This window comes from Hyperoodon ampullatus, assembly GCF_949752795.1.
Source record: "Hyperoodon ampullatus genome assembly, chromosome: 9".
NCBI classification, from domain to species: domain Eukaryota; kingdom Metazoa; phylum Chordata; class Mammalia; order Artiodactyla; family Ziphiidae; genus Hyperoodon; species Hyperoodon ampullatus.
The window spans coordinates 8204171-8221938 of record NC_136922.1 but is presented as its reverse complement, the minus strand read 5'-3'; the positions used below and the strand labels follow the sequence as shown (position 1 = coordinate 8221938).

Here is a 17768-nt window from a genome sequence, read left to right as displayed (position 1 = left end):
GCTAGTATTATTACTGATAAAGGCTGAATTGGATGATATGACCTCAATGTGTGGCCACCATGGGCTTTCTAATACTTCACTCAGGAAATAAATTCACACTTTTAGTTATCCACTCAGTAGAATGATCTTAGCCCCTACCCACCCACCCCCACTTTGTAGGCACAGACCACTTAACCACGCAGTTGAGATCACAGAGTAGCTCTCTCCAAAAGTAGGTAGACCTGTGAGACAGAGACCTCATGTTTTGTGGGCTGAGCATGATTATTTCCTCCGTACAACTTACTAATCATATAAGTCATACTTGTCCAATGGGCAGAAGATTAGAAGGGCTATTCCAACTAAAATACTTCCACACTGAAAGACAGCTCAGGAGCATGAGATCCTTGACAAAGAATCTGGCACAAAATAAATGCCTCCTATATAGCTGCCAAAAGGTGGCAATGATTTGGCTTTCCTGACACATCCCATTCCAGGATGGCTCTTCTTCCAGAATCTGATGCTACTCTCTGCACTGAGTCAAGCCCCAGAGGTCTTCATTTTGGTGCCCGGCTGAGGTTGACATCTCTTGCTTGTACACCGTCATGTAACTGCCCAGCTCCTGTTCTGCTGCCCTTTTGCACTGGCTGGTTGAATCTCATGATCTTGGGGCCATCAGATTCTCCATGCTTCTGTGAGTATTAACATAAAATATATAATGCAGTCACTGTGAATAGGCTTTCAGTAAAGAGAGACAGTAGGACTCTCTTCTCTCCCCATTCCAGATTTCCTGCATCCACCCTGGGAACTCCACAAAGATCTCCCACTGAACTTGACTGTTCTTGGAATTAATACAGTAGTGGCAGCCTTTTCCTAATTTTAAGAGGCAAATGAAACTGATAAATCAAATTTTATATTTTTAACCCTTTTTCTTAAAACCCTGCTAAGGATATGTCCTAATCTAGTAAGCACAGAATCATTGGACAAAATCATTGCTGTAATTTCATGGTTAATATTAATCAATAATTCATGGTGCTACACAATGAGTGTGATTTCTATGTCTTTTATCAAAACAAATTTGATAAAAAATGATATAACATAGAAGTGATATTGGTGGGAATTTCAGATTAGGTAAGAAAAGGTGTAGGTGTAGTTCTCTGGTGAAGGATTCTGAGGAAGGAGCCTCAGAAACCACAAACTTAAATAGTCACTAACTTTAAATCTAGGCTGGCTCTGACTGTAATACTATTTTATGCTCCTCTTTCCCAGCCAATTAAAATTCCAGCAATTACATGGCATTCCAGTTGGCTATTTTTGCTATCTGTGTAAAGTCAGGCAATCATCTTAGAGTCATAGGATTTGGGAGAGAAGTGAGAATAGTACAGACTCCACTTAGCTAAATCAAGTGCATTTTTTTGAGCTTCATAAAAAGAAAAATGTATATTTATGTCATGGCACTATCAAGATGCAGGGTCAATTCCAAAGTATTTGTGAATATTGGTTTGTTCAGTAAAAAAATCTTTTGCTCTTGCCACATGTCTGCAAAATACCTGTGAAAAATTTATGGGATCTTTGACAGGTTATTTAACTTCTCTGTGCCTCAGCTTCCTCATCTGAAAAAGATCAATTTCATAGAGTGTTTTTGGGTATTTAATGAATCTTTCTTTTTCTCTCTCTCCCTACACACACACACACACACACACACACACACACACACACACACACGCAGCTTAGAATAAAGCCAAATACATAAAACTATATAAACTATTGTTGTTTTTCTTGTTATGTCTTAACACTATTTAAATTGAATGTCGTATTTATCAGTATTTTCTATTTGTAAAGTGACTTTATATTGATAGTTTAAAAAATCTAATCTTGTCTTACATAATCAGGCCAGGTAGAATTATACCCATTTAACAGATGAAAAAATTGAATCCTTAAATTATAAGGATTCAATTATAATTATAATTTAAATTATAATTATAATTTAAATTATAATTATAAGAATAAAAAAGTTAGATTTGGGATTAAAACTTATATTTTCAAGCTTTAGCCAGGATTATTGTTATTATATAGCTATAATGAAAACTATATGAATCTTAGAACAAATGTTTTGAGGTTTTTTTCTTCTACACAGAAGTTCTACTCAGAATAGTAAATGTACAATTATTTTCAAAAGAGAAAAATTTAATTTCAATTTGCTCTGAAGATGTTTCCTTCTCAGTAGTCAATATTTTTGATAGAGTAAAAGGAAACACATTCTGTGTTCTCTGAGACACTGAAGCAGTAAATATTTATTCTTCAACTTAAAACAGGACTCCTTGGCAATTGGTTGCTAATGAAAATGTTTACCAATCCCCAAGCTAAGAGGAAGGATTCTTTTGAGGAGCAGAATTTAAGTTGTCTCAGTAGAGCAGTGATTAGACTGACCTTTGCAAAATGCTCTAAAATTGATTATAAGAAGCTAGACACTTCAGCAAAATAAATAAGTAAGCTTTAAATGGTAACAGGAAATTCACAAGAAGGCACAGACAAATCAGAGCAAATTGTGCACTGAAGGCCAAAGAAATCACATATTGTTCGAGAAATCAGTCAGTGAGGTAAATATGAAGGAAATATGAAGTACACGATGAGACAGGGGACCATCCAGATGTGGCTCTTTTCTTTCAAAGCCAAATAGACACAGATGTGTTCACTAAATAGAACTCTACTTCCTTAGATCTGTTTAACAGGATTCTGTTTAGCTTGTAAAAAAAATTGCAAATTCCCAGGCTTCTCCCATGCTTTACTTTTTGGTAAGTGTGGTCTCTGAGACCCCACTTTTCACATACACAGTATCAGATTCTAAGAATACTAAGTTTAAGAATAGCTGCTCTAGCTTTGGCTTCAAACTTCTCTTAATAATTTTTGTATCCTGAGGGGACGTTCTGAATTGGAAGAAAAGTGTAAGGCATCTTGGTGCTTGGGGCTATGGTTGGGGGAACCATGCACCTTGGGAAGCCAACAGAGACTTTCACTGAAGGGGTTAACAGGACTGAGCAGACTTAGCTTGGAGGGAGTTTGGACACCAAGGACAAAAGATTCAATATTTCCTGGGTCAGTGGTAATCACATTTCTGGCTTTTGAGTGTTAGAACCAAATTCTGGCTATTCTAAGCAAAAAAAGAAATTTTATTAGAGGCTCTAAAAATTCATGACAGCCTGGAGGATTTGATGTGGGAAATGGGCAAAGACCAAGGGAGCTCTAGAAGGCTAGTTGATGGAAGTAGCACAAGGTTTACGCAGCAATAAGAGGCTGGTCCAGACTGCCACTTAACGTCAAAGCGGCCGGTCCGAAATCACGTGCTTTCTCTCATAGATACCAACTATGGGCTGACACTATCTTACAGCAAAGCTGGCCAAATGAGGGCTTTGACAACAGGGAGATGAGGTGCTAATAGGAAGTAGAAACTTAAATGCTAGGCAACAACAAGAAAAAACAGCATTAAATATCTGCCATGGGCCTTCCCTGGTGGCACGGTGGTTGAGAGTCCGCCTGCCGATGCAGGGGACACGGGTTTGTGTCCCGGTCCGGGAGGATCCCACATGCTGTGGAGCGGCTGGGCCCGTGAGCTGTGGCCGCTGAGCCTGCACGTCCGGAGCCTGTGCTCCACAACGGGAGAGGCCACAACAGTGAGAGGCCCGCGTACCACACACACACAAAAAAATCTACCATGAGCTCCAGCGGGATGGTCATTTGAGGCCACCTACATCCCATTGAGCTGAGTTTAATAACCGTTGATGGTAGAGAGCGTACTTTTCCCAGCTCTTCCTAATTTACCCCCTGCCCCCATTCGCTTTTGGACTCACATATCTCTGATATATTTTTCTAATCAGAACTTTCTCCTTCCTTGTGCTCAATATCTTGCCAAATACAGCCAGTCAGTATTTCCCACTTATTACCTACTAGGATTATGTAATTTTCTGAACAGGTTTGAACAGATTGAATGCAACCTGGCTCACTTCTGTTATTGAATACTATCTGCTTTTGTTAGCAGTACCTTCTAAGGACAGATATTGTCCAGAAATAAATTGTCCAAATTCTCTGTTTTGCTTCCCGGGCTACTGCAATAGCTGTAGTTTTTAGCAGGAGTACACATTCAGCACAGAAGTGACATAAAACTGGAATATTTTTATATTTTGTTAAATGTGAGTCAAATTTGTTTCAGATTGTATGTCCAGCTAGCTCATATCAAAAGGATTAATCAAATATTTACCAAATTCCACCTTGGTTGCCTGTTAATCTTTTAGACCTTATTCTAAATGAAATTCTAATTTAGTGGTGAGATAAAAATAATTATTACACACATTTTAATAATACGATACTGCACTCTATGATAATCTTCATAAACACAAGGGAAACCTTCATATAGGAAGTGAGACCTGACTTTAATCTTGAAGAACAAAGGGGATCTATATATACAGGCATGCCTCGGAGATACTGTAGATTCAGTTCCAGACCACCACAATAAAGCAAATATTGCAATACAGTGAGTCACATGAATTTTTTTGTTTCCCAATGCATTTAAAAGTTATGTTTACACTATAGTGTAGTCTATTAAGTGTGCAATAGCATTATGTCTATAAAACAATGTACATACCTTAATTAAAAAATACTTCATTGCTAAAAAGAGCTGATCATTATCTGAGCCTTAAGCCAGTCATAATCTTTTAAAAAATTAATTAATTAATTTTTGGCTGCATTGGGTCTTCATTGCTGCGCGCAGGGTTTCTCTAGTTGCGGCGAGCGGGGGCTGCTCTTTGTTGCGGTGCGCGGGCTTTTCATTGCGGTGGCTTCTCTTGTTGCGGAGCACGGGCTCTAGGTGTGCGGGCTTCAGTAGTTCTGACATGCAGTCTCAGCAGTTGTGGCTCACGGGCTTAGTTGCTCCGTGGCATGTGGGCTCTTCCCGGACCACGGCTTGAACTCGTGTGCCCTGTATTGGCAGGCAGATTCTTAACCACTGCCCCATCAGGGAAGCCCAATCTTTTTGCAACAATAACATCAAAGATCACTAATCACAGATCACCATAACAAATATAATAATAGTGAAAAAGTTTGAAATATTCTAAGAACTACCAAGATGTGACACAGACACACAAAGTGAGCAAGTGCTTTTGGAAAAATGGTGCGGAGAGACTTGTTTGATACAGGGTTGCCACAAACCTTCAATTTGTTAACAGCATATTATCTGCAAAAACTGCCCAATAAAGCGAAGCCCAATAAAATGAATTATGCCTAGTTGCTGAAAGTAGTTGAAAGGGAGTAAATCAGACTTGGGGGAGCTATGCTGTGTTCTTCATATAAAGGCAAAATTGCCCTGGTTAATGCATTTGTAATTTAGACATTGTTTCAGCCTGATTATTTCCTTGTCTAATAAACTGGTCTACCCATTTGTAATGGAACTTCCTCTTATCCTAGAAGATTTTTCCCTCCGGTTTCTCTCTTTGCATATATACCTTTGGAATGTTTGGTAGTCATTTGATTACTGATGTTGAATGTGGGATACTCTGCAGCCAACACTTTTGGTGCTAAGATGTCAACAGAACAAGGGTCTACCTAGAAACTTCTTGATGATCATTAGCAGATATTAAAAGCCACTTTATTCCAAAACTCATAATGTTTCTCCAGAACCTACCTCTGAAATAGGAGCAATGGGAGAACTGATATGCTGCCTTCCCCCTTCTCCATGGAGGGAACAGAGTAATCTTGGCATGAAAATTGGATGTCGACCCTGTGCTAAAATCCTCTAGTGGCCTCTCATTTTACTTTCAATAAAATGCAAATTCCACACTTTGGTCTACAAGGTCTGGATTCTTGGTCCCTGCCTCCTTCGAACTTGTGCCATTTTCTCCCTTCCTCACTATGCTGCAACCACACAGTACCCTCTTACTACCCAGATATACCAATATCTTTTCAACCTCAGGAGTTTTGTTCTTGTTGGTCCCACTATCTGGAATCCTCTTTCCTGGGCTCCTGAAATGCTGTGTCTTTTTATCAGGCCTCAGCTCACACTGCACAATTTCAGAAAATCTGCCCTGATGACTCAATCTATAGTTGTCTCTCATTTGTCCAATTTACTGTCAGATCATTCTGTTTTTTGATAGCATTTATAACCTTGAAACTATCTCATTTATGTATTAATTCTCTTCATTAAGATAGAAGTTCTAAAAGGGCAGGGATGATCACCAATGAATTGTCAGTGTCTTAAGATCACCTGGCATATAAAAACCATCTATGGATAAAAGTTTTGAATGACTAGTACTGACTTGTTTGTAATAGATGAGATATTATAGAGGCAAATACAGAGGGCTCACCTGTGATGGCAATAAAAAACGTTGTCTTTATGCCTTATAAGGGTGTGTTTAAGCTATAGCTGGGTCATAGTACCAACTGCGTTGCAACATCTCTTGATGGTGACAGTCATCATGAGATCAATTAAATTATCGAATTCTGGAAGCCAGACTTATCTCTTCATTTTCTTTATTTATCCCATGACTGAAAGGGCCTATAGTCACTGAGAAGGGAAAGTTTTTATAATGGTAACATACTTAGAGGTAGGAAGGAAAAAAAAAAATTCTGTGCAGAGAAAGCAGCATTACCCTGAGTCTGTAGACAGAAAAAGAAGAGAGTTAAAACTCTCTGACCAAAATGGATATTGTTTAGGGCAGTTGTAAAACATAAGATTCTTTGGCAGTAATGTTAGAGTATTGTTAAGGTATGGTTAAAGAGTAGATCATAAATCCTGGAATAAGACTATAGACCTGATACTAAAAACTCTTGGGGACAAATGTAAGTCCTTGTACAGAAAAGTGGCTCAAAGATAGCAATATTTATGAAGCGTAACCTGTCAGTTATAAATTGGGCAAATTCCAAACGGGAGGAAAAAAGGTTAGAAGGATACTTAAGATGCACAATTAATGTTTCCATACCTGCCAAGAAGCTAATTGCCTTTACTTTGATAAGTCTAAATTTTAATATAGGTTTGAGATCCTTTGCCAGAAGAACATAGATTTTTCTCTTAACTGCATAAATTCTTGGGATTTTGTTATTTAGAGAAAAAGCAAAATGATAGCTCTTCACCACTGTGTAGAGAGAGAATAGCAGATGTGTTGGTCTGAATTATTTTTTTCTTCTTTTCTTTCCTTCTTTCTCTTTCACATATTCCATCTCCCATCCTCATTGTCTTTCTCTTTAAAAAGACATTTATTTTAGAGAGTTTTTAATGTGTGTTCAACAAGATGCTAGGTGCCGTGAGGATACATGAGAAGAAGAACTCTAGACTCAGTTTAGGAATTTGGAGGAGGAAGTGATGAGTGTGGGCAGGAGATAGAAGGAGCCACAAATGTGTGACTGACTACAGGTCAGCTTTGACTCACTCACAGTCGCCTTTCACTTTTTAAGGGCAGTGATTTCTCTCATCTCCTCCCAGTCTGAATTTATTAGCCCCAGGAAACTACACCTCAGAATAGTTTAGAAGAGAGAGGAGACAGAATTTACCTCCTCAGTTTCCTCCCATCTCTCCATTCCCATTAGTCAAGAGGATACAACGCCCTGCTTTACTGGATGTTATTGTTCAGCTCCTTGGTGGTCAATAAGGAAGACACATCCCACATCCCATTTTTTTCATTGAGGTTTGCAAGTGGATGGGGAGTGGTTTGTGGGACATGAGAGGCGTGAAGGTCTAGGACTTCACCTTGACCTCCAGCCAGTTGAGGAAGCTTGGCAAGGACACTGGCAAAGGCAGCAGCAGCGTAGCCCACAAGGAAGAAAGCATCTCTGTAAATAAAGAGGTGGCCAAGGGAATTTGAGGAAGCACAGAAGATTTTTGTCTAATGATACAGTAGTCAGTGATGAGGACACTGGGTATATGAGTCTAGTTTAGGAGAGTGATCAGATCTGGAGATAGGTATCTTGGAGTTATCAGCCTATAGATGCTGTTTAAAGCCGTGAGCCATCTGTGATAATTAAGAAGGTGAATGTAGCGGAAGAAGAGAGTAGCAGCAGGGGCTGAGCCTGGGGCTACTCCAACCTTACAGGGTCAGGAAAGAGAGAAAACAACAGTGAAGAGTTAGGAGTGAATAGTGACAAGGGAGAAAAAACAGTAGATGTCCTTGAAGGCCAATAAACGAGTTACATTAAGGAAGGGCAACCTTTAAGTGTTTACTTTCACATGCATGAGTAGATCGCTAAAGGAGGTACTTAGAAACAGAACTACTAAGTTATAGAGCATGCAGCTTTCATATTTTAAAAGACAGTCTCAAATTGCCCTGAAAACTGGCCTCCCCAATGTAAACATCAGAACTCTTGAGAGTTTATGTTTCCCAAAACTTAAGCGATCTTTAAACCACTTTTAATTTTTTCCTAATTTGATGAGTGAAGTATGATACATTTCTGTTCTTTCAAATCGCAGTTTTTCAATTATTAGTGTTTGGATACTTTTTAATATATTTTTAAGCCAATTTTTTCATTTTTTGAAAAACTATCTGTCTTTTTCCAGTGTCCCACTTAGTTGTTTGCGCCTTTCTTGTTGATTTGTATTCTTTATGCTACATACTAGTCCTTTATTTTGTAATATGTATTTTATATATTTATAATACTTTATTTGTATTTATACATAACTATTTCTTCCAGTTTTTCTCCACCTTTAATTTTGTTGATGCTGTCTTTCGTCAAATGATTATTAGTACTTTGAGATAGCCACAACATTTGGCAATCTTTTTTTTGACTGATTTTACCTTGGAAAAATGTTTAATTAAAAGGCTTCCCTACCTCAGTATCATAGAGACAGTTTTCTTTATTAAAAAGTCATGTTTCTCTTTTTATTTAGGTCTGTTCTCCATCTGGAGTTTGTGTTTGTGTTTGAGGTAAGTAATAACATACATATATTCTATTTAAATATATTTCTGTGGAGAACCAGAGCCAATATTAACTAGTTGGTCACTCCAACTGCTAATTTGTCATACAACCTCCAAATATATCAAATTCCCACTTACGCTTGATCTTCTTCAGAATTTTCTATTCTGTTTGTCTATACTACCTTGAAACTCCCTGATGCCTTCTGTGTTGAGGGTCCACAAGACCACCCTCATGTTTGATGATTTGCTAGAAAGACTCAGAGAACTCAGAAAAGCTGTTATATTCATAGTTAACAGTTTATCACACCGAAAGGATACAGATTAAACTCAGTCAAGGCAAAAGGTGCAAAGGGCAGGGTCAAGGAGAGATTAGGAACAAGCTTCCAGGTGTTCTCCTTCCTAGAGTCCTTGAACGGCATTTAATTTACCAGCAACATGTGTGACAAGATGTACGAAGTATTGCCAAACAGCGAATCTCACATGAGCCTTGGTGTCAAGGTTTCTATTAAGGGTCAGTCAGGTAGGCATGGCTGACTGCCCAAGTGGCTGACCTTGGTTACTCAGTTTCCAGCAACTCCAGAGGTCAGACTGATACAGTGAGGTCCAAGTTCCCCACCATAAGTCACATTATAGCATGAACTATATCTGGCATGCCCCAAGGCCTCATGTATCAAATACACTCTTAACAGACAGGATATTCTAAAGATTTATCACTCAGGAACTAGTTATGGGCCAATCCTTTCTCTGGAATGTGAAAGTTTTGAATGCTCCAAGCCTGCTGATTAACCCTTTACTGCAATTTTCAAACAGATACTTTTTTTTTCATTTTGAATTTTGTCTATATTTTTAAGTTTTCCTTGGTTGGAAGGTTGGTCTGAAACCATTAGTGAGCAATTGCAGAAGCAGAACTCTCAGCAATTACCCTCAGTAATTTGGAAGTATTGCTCTATTGATGTCATGTATCTAATGAACCTGATAAAATAGCTCATGAAAATTGATTTTTACACTTTATTACATTGTTTTTTCCCCTCTGATGTCTTTTGAAGTTTTGCTTTATCCTTAACATGTGGAAGATGCTTTGCAATGTGTTCAGGTGTGAAATTTTATTTGTTTCTTGCTTTTTATATTTGTTATGATATTGCTTTGCATTAAGTGGACTTTTGTAATATGTGGAATCATATATTTCCATAATTCTAGGGTATTATTTCCCATTATTTCTTCAAATATTGTCTTTCTTTTATTTTCTCTATTACTTTTTTCTGGAATTACATTGAAATAAAAATTTGAACTTCTGGATTTATTCTCCATGCTTCTGAACATCACTTTGATACTTTCTAGAGTCGACTCTTGTTATTTTTTTCCTTTAATTTTATTTTCACACATTAAAAAATGAAACATACCATACAAATGGTTTTTCATAGCAGATTACACGTGGGTCCGTTCAGACCTGCTCTCTAGGTGTTGCTGGCCTCCGAGGGGACGGCCAGCCGGCAGCTGTTATTCACGTGGCCAATGGGCTGATTCGGATGCAGAAGCATGCAGCCCTCAGCATGGAAGGTTCCATCCCCTCTGGTCTTAAATTGGGTTAAATGGCATCGGTGTCCATATTTACAGACTTGAAGTGTGGCGATCCTGAGCAGTTCTGATCGCCCGAGCCCTCAGTGGGAGCCTGGGGGCCGAGCAGGAGGTGCGGGGGGCGTGGCTGCCGCGGTGAACTCGTCTCCATCCTTTCCACGGGACGAGGGGCTGTGCCCGCTGTCAGACCCTCCCAGAAGGGTTACACCAAGTAACTGTAGGTGTCCTGTTCACCATCCACTCGCTCCAAATATTCTTTCTCGATCAGAATGTCAATGCATTTCTTAATTACTGGGACCCGAGGCTTGAATATTGAGGAGAGCTGAGTCAGTACTTCTCCAAGTAACTGCTGGTGTTTTAGAACCTTCCTCATTTTCATAATTCTCACGAGAGCCGCCTGGATCAGTAGTTTATGATCTGCCTCGATGTTTCTGTGTGTGGTTTCTTGTTCCTGCTTCTGTTCCATTTTCATTGGCACATTGATGTTAACCCTTAATTTCTTGTTTCTATAACCAAGATATAATTTTATTAAGGTATCTTGCTTCAATTCCATCTCATCAACATGTGTATTTTCGTCTTCCAAGACCAGTAACTTCAACTTCAACAAAATCTGTAGGACTTGTGCAAAAATGTCCGTTTTGATCTGGGTGCTGTCCATCAGCTGCTGCACAGCGTAAGCATCTTCCGTGTTGTACCGGAGCAGGATGGCCATCTGGAATGTAGATGCCTGCAAGGTGTATCTGTTTTTGAAGCAGTTTGTTACTAATTCTCCTTCAGACAGTTGATATAACCACGTCAATTTTCTGACACTATGACGGCTGGCTTAAAACGCTGCGAAGCGCTGATAACTCCGTTCCAGCTCCGATGGCAAGGCAAACGTACCGGATTGCTGAAAAGGCCATGATCCGGAGCTCAGAACTCGAATACTGAAATCCAAGCCCAGCGGCACTGAATTTGTCCGGTGCTTTTTGAACTGCTCATTCAAATATTTGCTTGCACCAATGTCTTGAAACATCCGCTGAAGTTTAGAGGTATACTCCAAACCGCAAGCTGCTTTAATTTAGAGATCATGCTTGTTTCGGCATCATCACTCGCACTGCTCTGATGAACAAGCCTTTTTGCCAGCAACTGTGCGTAGAACTTCTGAAACACGTCCCTGTCCTCTATATACTTGAAGACCGCTATCACTTGGTTGAGCATGTCTTCTAGTTCTGCTTCTTCTGGGTTCTTGGACCTCTTCTTCAACAAGGAGTCACAGTATCCAGCCAGCAACTCGGAAGATTTACTGGACGACTGAGCCATTTTGGTCACTGCATTGTTGTTTATGAAGCGACTGCAAGCCTTGTCCAGCGCAGCCACGAAGCCAGCATTGTTGTTGAATGCCAACATCACCAGGGCGTTGTATTTTTTATCAACACCCAACACTGTCTGTATATACATTTTGGGGTCATTTAAAGCAGCTTCTCCACACTTTTCAGTTGCTGCAATACACTGATTATGAATGTGTGTCTCCAGGAGTTTTTTCAATTCTCCCAAGCCATCCTGGATTCTAGATACAAGATTATACATGCGACCCAAATCTTCACTTTTGTCGGCATCCAATAAATTCTGAAATTCCCTGTGGAAGACCTCCAAGTGTTTCTCAATGAGCACCTGCCTGCACTTCCTGGCTAGCTCTTCTTGGGTGCCCTCATGAAGGTACTGGACTCTCCACTGCTCCTCCAGCAGGCGAGTCTTCGCCTTTTTCATATATTCAGTAACTGGGTTCTGCTGCAAGAATTTGGTACTCTCTCTGGTGTAAAATCTCTCTGTGTCAGCCAAAAACTGAGACTCAAAGGATTCTTTGTACACCTTTAGCCTCGGGCCCATCGCAAAGGCATCGTCTTCATTCAGCCCCAGTTCCACGTAAGATTGTACAACTCCACTCATCAGTCTTGTATTGATGGTTTCACCATTTCTTTCCTTTTCAATCAGTTTTAAAACAGCATTTGTTACCTGTTTATTCAATGGCCTGAAAAGACAATCTCTCCAAGTCACCAATGCAAGAGAATAGATTTCATAGATTCCTTTTCGTCTTCCGTAATATTCGCAGAGAACCCAATATCTATTGAAGTAGGCACAAATCCCATTCAGCACTTTACTTGAAAACCAATAATCTTCCCATTGTTGAGTGTAGAACTTCAGTACACTCTCATCTATCAAATATTCTCCATCCTTAAGATTTGTCAAGTAATTCTTCAAAAATTCTTTAAGCTGTTTGTACAATTCCAAGCCAACTAGCTGAACTCCCCCCAGCCTCTCCCCCTTTTTTGATTTAGAAGGAGGGACACCAGCCTCTTGAGCTCGGTTTGACTAGTGAACACTCATGCAGTAGTTATAAACATGAGTGTAGAGTTCCATGTATCTGGATTTCACCATACTTTGTCTGGTATACACTTGCTGGATTCCAGCTCTGAGGTCGTCCCAGATATGGTCAAGGCCAATCTGCTTCAGTCCATGGGGATTCTGGTTCCTGTTGGATGACATTGTGAGTGATATTCTGAAGTCGTCCAGTGCAGCAATCCTTATTCAAGGTACAGCTAATTCTCCATTAGATGAAAATTTTAAATATCATTCCAGATTTATTCACAGCAGCTCAGAAAGAACGTCCTTTAAATTTAGAGAGTGAAATCTCATTGTAGGCAAACCTGGAAAGGGACCTGCAAGTAAAGCAAACGCCAAAGGGATTCCAGCACTGAGCTGAGTGAGCAGAAACATCTTGCTCAGGGGCAGGCTCACTGCTTCCATTGTCTTTTGTCTTCATAAGGTAATCCACTGCATTATTTGCATTATATATTTCCGTAACATGTTATGGAAAAACCCAAGCGAACTTTTTGGCCAACCCAAAAAATACACGTGCACCGCATTTCACGGGTGCCTAAATGGCTCCGGCGACGTCTCTACCTGGTCGTTGCGCCTGGCCCCAGTTAAATCCCCGTCCCACTAAGGTCTTGCAGTGTCCCTCAGCCTCCGGGGCTGCCCCGCCTGGAGTTGCAGGCAAGACGGCTCCCTCCTCCTCCCTGCCCACCTGCCCAACTCTTGTTATTCTTGGTAGTTATAGTCTATAAAGCCTCTGGGAACCTTGAATGAACAAAAACTGAGCAATTTTTCCTGGGGGGAAAGATGCACGTTTCACGTATATGAACTATTTTGTTCTTTAGCTAGTTTCAGTTTGTTATTTAACCTGACTATAATGAGTTTCTTTTTTACTAATTTCAAACAAGTTGCCATTTCTATGATCTCTAACTTCTTTTTCCACAAGTGTACATTTTTATTTTATAGCTATTTACTTTTGTGTCATGGGTGTATTTTATTTATCTCTTTGTGAATAGTAACTATATGTATTCCAACACCTTTTGATATTTTTATATTATCTCTAAGTTATTGGGTATACATTCTTTGACTCATGAATTTGTTGCCTCCTTTTCCAGCATTTCTCAGATGCCTGATGATTCTTAGTTTTGATTCTATGTCCTCAATTATGACCACCTGTGGACACCATGGCCTTTCCTTGCAGTCACCTTCTTGGTGATGTCATTGGTTTAAGTCTAGGCGTAGTGGCAGTCTTTGTTCATTGCTTCACTGATATCAGAACATTTTATCCCATCTCCCCTTCTTAATATAGTTATATATTAAAACGTAGTTACTTTTATAAACTTTCTACAGTATCTGTAGTAAACATAAACCAGAATGTCAGTTTTGAATAGGAGCCAGAAATTTTGGCATGCATGTTCAGTCCATCTTGAAACTAGAAGTTCCATTGTGTTGCTAGAACTTGATAGAAGATACAGCCATGGGAATAAATCTCCCTGACAGAAGCTAGACCATAAAAAAAGTGCAGGCATAATCAAACAGTATCTCAGAATGGAAGGGGTCAAGGGAATAAACGCTCTGGACTCCTTCCTTCCTCTCATATCCTGCCAATGCCTTTTTGGACCAGATCCAATCATAAACCAGAGAGTAGGTGAGTACAGGAATGCAACCTATTGAAAATTTTAAAGCAGCAGCTAGAGGAAAAGTTAAGTGGAGAAAAACCAGCACATCAGACTAGTTTGAAGGACTAGTTGTCCACATCCTGCCTTAATGCATACAATACAGTGTTCAATTGATTATAAATTTATAACTGAGGGCCAACTTCTTATGTTAGCCAAAAGTCATGTGCCTGTTATAGTATAATCTATACCTCCAATTGTGCTTTTTTCCTTAGTTAAAATTTTCATGAATTTATCAACATCCATAATTTAGAATATATATTTATATATAAAGATATAAATTTTACACATAAATATAGACTTTATTAGAAGTAAACATTAATAAATGACATACATAAACACGCAACTATTTTATCTGTGTCTTAGTGTCTTATCTAAGAAGTTATATATATATTGAAGTCCACTAGTGATCTGAAAATGAAGAGATTGGGACTGGGGATGCTCTGAACAGAATAATTTGAATTTCTTTTCTTATTAGGCCTTCTTAGTGCATCATTTATTTTTTTTTAAAGACAGGAAAGCAAAGGAGTTAAGGCAAATATTTTCCATGCTCAATAAACAATGTTCTGATGTGTGAATTGATTCTAATCAGGACAGCCAATGTCAGCTAAATTAATATACCAGTAGGCAGAAAATAGATGTATCATCAAGAATACAACCTCCTAATTTGCTGATCATGGTTGAACACTAGCCAGTAGGTAGTAACTAATGGCACCACAAAACAAATGTTAACTGAACTATATTAGGTAGACACTGTGCAATTCTTTTTCTTTTCAACTCTATACTTGATGGTAATATATCATCTTTGGGTTTTCTTATTATTACTAAGTTTATAATAAATATTATGATAATAATTACATAAAACATATATATTTTCCCCAAATCAAATTTACTCCAAAATCTTTTCATTTTTTAACTATAATGCAATATAAGTCATTCATTTCCTCTAATTAACTTAATTTCAATTTAGTGAATATTTACAGATGCACCATGTGCCAGGCACTGTGGTAGGGACTGGGAATATGAGGATGAAAAATCACGTTTACTATGCTCAAAGAGTCATTATATGCTAGAGGCAAAAGTCATGTAAATCAATAATAATGTGCAGGACAATAGGTAAAGCAAAGTCCATAGATGAAATAGGTGACATAGTAATAAGTCAGAGAGACTGTGATTGTATCTGAGAGGTTTAGAGGTCCCTTAGAGAAGTTGGGATCTGAATTGTGTTTTATAGTAGATTCAATAGCCTCCTTCAAGATGTGTACTTATATCAGTTGGTGGTGGATTGGGGCATACCAGGACAAGAAAGGTGTCCCCTTTTGTTGAGCATTTCTCTTAATGCAGCATTATATATAAGTTATGGACTATCATTTATACTGTGATTGCTGAATTAAAATTTTTTAATGGAACAGTTCATAAATCCAAGTATTAGAATCAATCATGTTTTATTTATTGCATTTATTGCCCTATCAATATCACTGAGGACTGCTCAGTACAAGGTGCCAACTATACCTACTGGTAGAGGATACATAGATGAACAGTGAATCCTTCTTTAAAGTACTGACAAGCTAGTAAAAAGGCAATATGTACATATGCAGGAGGTACACAAAATGGTAACAATATAACAGTACACTAATACAACAAATGGTAACTTAAATAATTATAATAAAGTAAAACAGAATATGAATGGTATAATTTATGTTTTTGTAGTGTTTAATCACTTATATGTTTCCCACATTAATTTCATTTAATGTTCACAAATACTCTCTGAGATTGATATTGGTGTTCCTATTTTACTGATGAAGCAAAATAGGTAGAGAGAAGTAATAAATACACAGGAAGTAAATGAAAGAAAAAATTCAGAGCCAGAGCTGAAAAAGAAAATAGAGTATAAAAGATAGATTGAACTTAAAACTCTTGAGAAGAGGCCGGGGAAGGCATGTGGAGTTAGTGGAAAGGAAAAGACTATGCAGAGACCAGCTTGGCTAGACCATGCTTATGAAGAAAAATAGTATATACAAACATGTGAAATCTTTAACATAAAAAATTAGGAAAAAATGTTCGACAATAGAGAAATGATTAAATAAACTATTGTGTGTGTATGTATATATATATATATAGATAGATAGATAGATAGATAGATAGATATAGATATATAGGAATTCTAAGAAGTATTAAAAATGATGTAAATGAATATCTAAAGTCATAGTAATGATGAAAATAATTGACTTTTAGGTAACCAGTTTTTAAAAATAATGAATACATGCATAAGGTACAAAATCCAGAAAATATGAAAGGGTTTGTAGTGAAAAGTAATCATTCCTTTTCAGCACCCATTTCATCCCCTGTCAAGAAGCAACATGGTTATAGATAATTTATGTATCTCTCTAGATTATCTATGCATATAGAAGCATATACACACGTAGGCACTATATACACATATTCATTTTAAAATTCTTGGTTTTTAACCCTGTTTTTTAAAATTTAACTATGTGTCTTGGAAATGGTTTCATAGTTTATATAGAACTACCACTGTGTATATGCACTACAATTTATTGATGATGGAAATCTTTTCACATTTAAAAGACATTTATATTTCCTTTTTTTGGTGAATGGTTGGTTAATATCCTTGCTTATTTTAATTGGGCTATTGATTTTTTCTGTTAATTTTAGAAGCTCTTTTAAATCTAATTATTCCTATAATTGTCTGTGTTACAATTTTTGTTTTACAATCTTGTCTTTTATCCTGACTGTATTTATGATATTTGTGCTCTGTAGTTATATTTTATTTTTGTGTAGTTGAGTTGATCAATCTTTTTTCTAGTTCACTTACATTATTTCATATTCTCTTCCATTACTTTTATCATTTTCATATCCTACATTTACATCTTTGATCCCTTTAGCATTTTAAAAATAATAGAGGCAAGAGGGAAGGATCCTCTTTAGTTATCTTATCACTTATTGAAAAATTTTGTCATTTCCCCAGTTACATGAAATACCTTTATCTTGTAGTAAGTTGACATAATTTTAAATCTATTTCTGATATCTTTTATTCATTGATCTGTGTAAATATTCTTTGCCTGTCATTATCTAACTTATTTTTTAAATGGGAACTATTTAACTCTCACTTATCATCAATCACTCTAACTATTTGAAAGATTGTATTGGCTGACCATCCATTACATTTATTTTTCAAAAACTTTCTAGGATACATGCAATGATTTAATATGCAAATATTAATGGAACACTGTGCTGTCTCCACTGCTACAGCTAGTCCAAAAGGTACAAGTAA

General features: G+C 37.8%; 1 protein-coding gene across 1 annotated transcript; it reads right to left on the bottom strand.

The window, feature by feature from the left end:
* Positions 1–10647: 10647 nt before the first annotated feature.
* LOC307057952 (cullin-1-like) lies at positions 10648–12971 on the bottom strand (the record flags this gene model as incomplete). Its single annotated transcript, XM_079711243.1, is given in 4 exon segments — positions 10648–11268; positions 11272–11495; positions 11498–12797; positions 12801–12971. Coding segments are annotated over 4 exon segments (2316 nt in total).
* Between the last annotated feature and the right edge of the window lie 4797 nt (positions 12972–17768).